At 41.6% G+C, this 6038-nt stretch overlaps 1 protein-coding gene across 1 annotated transcript in view; it reads left to right on the top strand.

Moving 5' to 3' along the window:
• Window positions 1-668: 668 nt before the first annotated feature.
• Window positions 669-6038, top strand: part of TSC2 (TSC complex subunit 2) — a gene marked incomplete at its 3' end in the record, with an annotated part of 30290 nt that continues 24920 nt past the window's right edge. Inside the window, exons 1-9 of the mRNA XM_029086127.1 lie at window positions 669-806; window positions 1684-1770; window positions 2433-2543; window positions 3429-3573; window positions 3708-3825; window positions 4283-4331; window positions 4716-4841; window positions 5195-5268; window positions 5619-5745. Of these exons, the coding sequence (XP_028941960.1) occupies window positions 669-806; window positions 1684-1770; window positions 2433-2543; window positions 3429-3573; window positions 3708-3825; window positions 4283-4331; window positions 4716-4841; window positions 5195-5268; window positions 5619-5745 (975 nt within the window). The remainder of the gene's footprint in view (window positions 807-1683; window positions 1771-2432; window positions 2544-3428; window positions 3574-3707; window positions 3826-4282; window positions 4332-4715; window positions 4842-5194; window positions 5269-5618; window positions 5746-6038) is intronic.

A 6038-nucleotide genomic window follows, 5' to 3' on the forward strand; every position in this document is an offset into this window, starting at 1 on the left:
GGTGTCCTGTTCTGAGCCCAGTTCTGGGGTCCCCGAGGGGCAGCGGGTTGGGCCTGGCTGGGGACACAGCTTCTGAAGGATGTTGCTGTCGATGTGTCGTTGCTGTAATGAGTGTGCTTGTTCTCGCTCCCACTCTTTCTCCTTCCCATGGCAGCATTTGGATGTTCAGACGCTCAGATTTGTAAGTCCTCCCTCAGCTCTGGCTCCTTCCAACATCTCCTTCACAGTGCTGTGTGCTTGTCCATTGCTTTTGGACTGGGAACAAGTACTTCAGCTCACACCCGCCAAAAAGTGCGCGTGTTGATACTTCAAAAATCAGCTGAGCTGATTAAAATGGTGGTTGCTGTGTGTGGCTGTGCTGGCACTGGGCATTCCGAGCTCCCCGAAACTGGTAACCCCAAGCTCCCCATTCCTCACCCCAGGATGGGGGTGCTGAAGGCAGGAGCAGCGCGGGCTCCTCCTGCGTACGGGCTCCTTGGTTTTTCTTCCTCAGCGTTGGGCTTCTCCCTTGTTTGAAACGGTGTGAGACCCCAGAGCTGTTTGTAAAAGCCACGTTGTAATGGCTGTTACTGGGTTTTTTTTCCTTGCTTAAAGATTCCTCATGGACATCCCTTAACAGAAACCCTGTTCTGTGTTTGTAGGGGCTCAGCGCTGCTTGCTTGTCAGCAATGGCAAAGCCTCAGAGCAAGGATTCGGGACTGAAGGAGAAGTTCAGGAATCTGCTGGGGCTGGGAACATCCCGGGGAAGTTCAAAGTCATCAGAGGGCAAGCAAACAGAGTTTATCATCACTGCAGAAATACTCAAGGTGTGAGAACTGACCGTAGTCAAGGTGGGGATGGTGCCTGGATTGCCTGAGCGGAGAGGTTCAGAAGAAGGGCTTGCTCATTCTCCTTTCTGTTTTGACATTCATTCCATCTCTGATCATTTTCCCTTATCTCTCAATCCAGTCTCTAGTGAAATGGATGTAAAACTCACCTGCTTTGATGTTACAGCATTTTAGTTATTCACTGTTTGAATACTTTTAAGATATTTGATGGGATGGTGTTGTCTTCTGTCGGGTTACAGGGTGTTTCCTCAAAATATGTTGCTTTTTTTTATAGTCTAAACTTGATGAAGTTTATGTGGTGGCAGTTAGCACAAGCTGGAGACTGTTTCTATTTTAGGAAAACCTTGTGGTTTTGTGAAAATTAAAAAAAAAAAAAAGATTCAAGTAATTGGTACAGTAATTCTCTTATCAGAATAGTTGGCACACTGGGAGGAAGACACATAGAGGAAGAAGGAGACCAGAATCCTTTCCCATCAGTGCTGGAGCTGCCAAGCTCTTACCTGTTGGAAGTCTGGGGAGCTGGACTTAACGTCCCTCCTTTCTCTGCCCTTCTGCCGTGAACTGGGGGAGCACCAGGCAGTGAGTTACTAACTTTTCTGAAGAAAATGAGATGTTCTATCCTGGAGGTGAAAAGCTGCTTGGCTCCAGTTCTGTGAAAGTTCTAGTTTTGACAAATCATTTGCTAATGGAAAAAAGTTTTTGGAGAAATTCACGAAAAGCTCCAGTGGTGACTAATGGTTAGATCATTTTGGACAAATGTGTCATTTATTTTTCAGTGGTTCATGATCCCCTTTGAGAAATGGGTAAGTGTTTCTAGTAAGAGAAACTGTTAGCTTATTTCTACATTTCTTTCCAGGAACTGAGCATAGAATGTGGATTAAGTAATAGGATACGAGCCATCAGTCAAATTTGTGAAGTGGCAAAAACAAAAAAAATTGAAGAGGTAAGTTTCAAAGTGTTCAGTGAATATTGGAAGGATGAAAATATAAGCAGCAGCTCTTAAACTATCATAAGAGGCTCCTGTAGTTTAGACTGCCTTTTCAAAATTGGTAATCCCAGAAGCTGTTTTGTGCTGTCCAAACCTGTAAAAGGATGGATGGCTCACATGCCAAGGAAATTAGTCTTGTCCAACCTACCAGCTGTGGAGCAGAGAGGACATAGCTGATGGGCTTCCTGAACCACATGGAAGGAGAATTCTGTGAATACTCGGGCCTGTTCAGGACGATTCACGGGAGATGATGTTAATCCTGTAGAAGAGGTGTTTGCTAGCTCCTTCCATGTCGTTAATAAGCAACCTCAAATTGGTTTTAAACTCATCTTGTGTTTGGGTGAAGGTTTCTGCACAAATGATCACACTGAAGTAAGTGTGTGAATGAAGAACTTTAGTTACTGGGGTGCAGGCTGTCATGTAGGACGGGATTTGGTGTCTCTCATGTGGTTCATCTGAGCAGGTGAGAGTGTCTCTCAGAAAAGAGAACTCTGGACATGAAGTCCCTGGAGATCTTGTTCGTTAACTTGCCATAATTAATGACTGACCTACTGGGTAAAGATCCCAGAAGAAGGTTAACTTTCCTCCTACTGCTTGTCTGCTGTGTTTGTTTTCAGCATGCGGTGGAAGCAATATGGAAGGTGGTAGCTGATATGCTCCAGCCAGAGCGCCCCGTCGAAGCCAGACATGCTGTTCTTCATCTGCTAAAGTCGATTGTTCAAGGACAGGTGAAAGCAAACAAACTGTAGAAGAAACACTACAATTAAACTAGGGTTTGTGCAGAGTATGAACGTGAAAAATATCGAGTGGCTCTTCTCTACAACTTCCCATGGTTCTTATTTTGGTTGTGCCTAGTAAATGGGAGGAGGAAGCGTTTAAATTTAAGTCTTGGTTTGATCTAATAGCAAAGCTTTTCATACAGCTCATAGAAAACTTGTCTGTTTCAGGGCAATGTTCTTGAAAAAGAGGAAATACTTTGGGTTAAGTTCAGCATAGTAGAGCAAATTTTATATTGTCTTTGCCCAGACCTATTAGTCCTAGTCTGCAACTGGTTTTGATGTTTCGGCATGTCAGGTATGCAAGAAGTTCTGTGTGAGATGCTTTTCCAGCCTGGCCAAGTTAAGCATACTATGAATTCTTCAGATTTCACAATGTGCTATACAAACATAAGACTCTATTGGACCAAAGTTCTAGTTTTCAGTACTCTGAAGAAGTAGAGGTAGGTGCTCAAGAAAAGAATAGGCATCGATTCTGGTTTGTTGGCTGACTGGTTTTTTTTTTAAATGCTCTACTGGCAGTGCTGTCAGTTGCAGTTTCCATGGATTACTTTGTGTATTGGATGTTCTCTGTTGCTGGACAAAATGCCTCCAGCCCTGAGTGCTGATATAACAGATTGAGAAGACCTGAGCCATTGTCAGTAGGCAGCAAAAGTTGGGGATATTTTCAGGAGGCTTTAATAGCCTGTAGGAAAAGAAAATAACTTCAAACATGAAGATTAATGTTTTAGACCTTGATAAGGTCTGGGTTTTAACTGCCTTTTTCATTAGTGACACTGTTATTCCCCTCCTCTCCTCTTCTTTTTTTTTTTTTTTTCTTTTTTTTTTTTGGTCCAGGGTGAGAGATTAGGAATCCTCAGAGCACATTTTTTTAAGGTTATTAAGGACTATCCCTCCAATGAAGACTTGCATGAACGGCTTGAAGTATTCAAGGCCCTAACGGAGAATGGACGATACATCACCTACTTAGAAGAAGAGTTAGGTGAGTATTTTCTCTTCCCCTCTTCAATTTGGTGGGAATAAATCAAGGGACAGGCATTCAGTGATATGAGAAAAAGGTAGAAATAACACTTCTGGGTAGAAAGCACATTGTAACGATTTGTTTTCCTTCTTTAGCTGACTTTGTGCTACAGTGGATGGATGTTGGTTTGTCTTCTGAGTTCCTTCTGGTTTTAGTGAACCTGGTGAAATTCAATAGCTGCTATCTGGAAGACTATGTAGCTGACATGGTCCAGTAAGTTGGGTTTTTTAAACTCTACGTGCTTATTCTTGGTAAATGACAAGAGAAGGTTGCAGATCAATATACAGATAAGTGGAATCTTTTTCATCCCATCTGGTTCTGTTTCGTTCCGGGTCATACCTGACATTTCTGACAAATACTTGATTTTCAGTTCTTACAGTGTTCAGATCTGGTTTAGTTTAACTGCATGTGCTTTCCCCATTTCATGTGGTGGACCTGATTGCTGTTGTATTAGTGTAGGCATGCTGAGTTGCATTTAAGTGCAACTTTAAGCTAGCTTTGTAAAAGAAGTTGTAGTGTTCAGTGTCTCTGGGAGTGTTTTCAACAATGCCACAGTAAGGGGAGTGATGAGTAAAATAACATGCTAATTTCCTTGTCTGTTTTGGCTCTTTGTAATTTGCCTACAATCATATTAAGCACACAATTATAATTAAATGCTCTTTCCTAACAGCAAGATATGCCTCTTGTGCATTCAGACTTCATCATCTGTGGACATAGAGGTCAGTAATTTGAGTCTCTCTTAGTGCTTTAGTTCTTTGAAATTCTTTGAAACTGTAACTTTTGCAAACAAAATGAGATTATCAGACTTTCCTCTCAGTTTGTTCTCATCTTAGAAGAGAGCTAATACAAATTTATGAAGTATTTGTGAGCCATTGGATCTTGTAAACCAATAATAAATTTATTCTAAAACAAGCAGCATTGATAAATTTGATAAGTGAATCTTTTTCAACAGTGCTTCTTGTGGTTTACTTTCCATGCAATGATGTAAAAAAACATCTGTATCCCTTTGACTTACAGAAGATTTTCTGATCTGCCAGGTTAGGATTTGACCTGCTTTATTCCTAGAGGCCTGTATAACCATTTTGTCTTTCTCTTTCCAAAAGATTTCCTTGCAAGTCCTAGATGCAGTTGTTTGCTATAACTGCCTGCCATCAGAGAACCTGCCAGTATTTATCATCACTTTGTGCCGTACCATCAATGTGAAGGAGCTCTGCGAGCCATGCTGGAAGGTCACAACTTTCTTATACTTTCCTTTTTTACTGAATTCACTGTTTTGGCCTCATAGATGAAGCATCAGACATGCCTTTGCACATCTGCTGTAAATTTCAGTTTGGTTTTAAGACTTAATTAAAAATTGTTTCAAGTATTAAGGGATCACCAGGTTGTTAGTGTCAGTCCTGTTCTGTCCGTGGCGTTTGCCCATAGTTTCCTCTCAGCTGATGTGACAGGCTTCTGTTGTGGCATGGAAATGGCTGGACACATTTACTTACCATAAGTGGGCATGATCAGCCAGCTAACTGCATATTTAGGCTAATGAGTGTTTTAACAATTGGATATTTAAGTGTTCTCTTTGAATTTGCAGCTTATGCGCAACCTTTTGGGAACTCATTTGGGACACAGTGCCATCTACAACATGTGCAGGATCATGGAAGACAGGTAAAGAAGGTGTATCTAACAAAAGCCAAGGAATTCAGTAGAGGTCACACTGAGATAGATAAGGAGTCACTGATCTCAGTAGAACAAGTTGAAGGCTCTGGTGCTTAGAAATTAATTCCTTTCCTAGTTATGCTGCTGAAGTGCTCATTTTTTGGCTTTCCTGAATTTAATTTTCCTTTGTTTAAAGTTACACTAAATGATTTTCTGCTTTTAATGTTTGTAAATTGCTGTGCAAGGCTCTGATGTGTAACAGCTGGGAATTCCTGTTGTGACAGTGTATATTCCTATTGATTTTTGTATGCTCAGGTAATTGTAGCATGGTCTAAGACTTTCCTTCCATCTGCTCTTAGAGCTTACATGGCGGATGCAGCGCTGCTGAGAGGAGCTGTGTTCTTTGTTGGGATGGCTCTGTGGGGTGCTCATCGCCTCAATTCACTGAAGAATTCCCCAACTTCAGTGTTGCCTTCGTTCCTCAAGGTAGGATGGGATGCTGGAGGAGCTTTTTAACAAGGTATACACCTGCACCTATACAAATTTGGAACAACAGTGTGGTCCCCCACACCAAGGAGATCTTTGTATGCCTGAAAGACAAGAGATAGCAATTGGGTATGGGATGAGACACGGGGAAACGGTAAAACAACAGGGGGTTTGAGTTTGAAACTGAGGCCTCCTTCTGTAATATCTTTGTTGGCCAGAAAAGCAAAGTCTGAATTCTTTTTATCAAATATCTGCGTTGTGGGTACTTTAGCTTAAAAAATAAAAACAAAGCA

Source organism: Antrostomus carolinensis, unplaced genomic scaffold, assembly GCF_000700745.2.
Source record: "Antrostomus carolinensis isolate BGI_N321 unplaced genomic scaffold, ASM70074v2 scaffold19027, whole genome shotgun sequence".
Classification (NCBI taxonomy): Eukaryota; Metazoa; Chordata; class Aves; order Caprimulgiformes; family Caprimulgidae; genus Antrostomus; species Antrostomus carolinensis.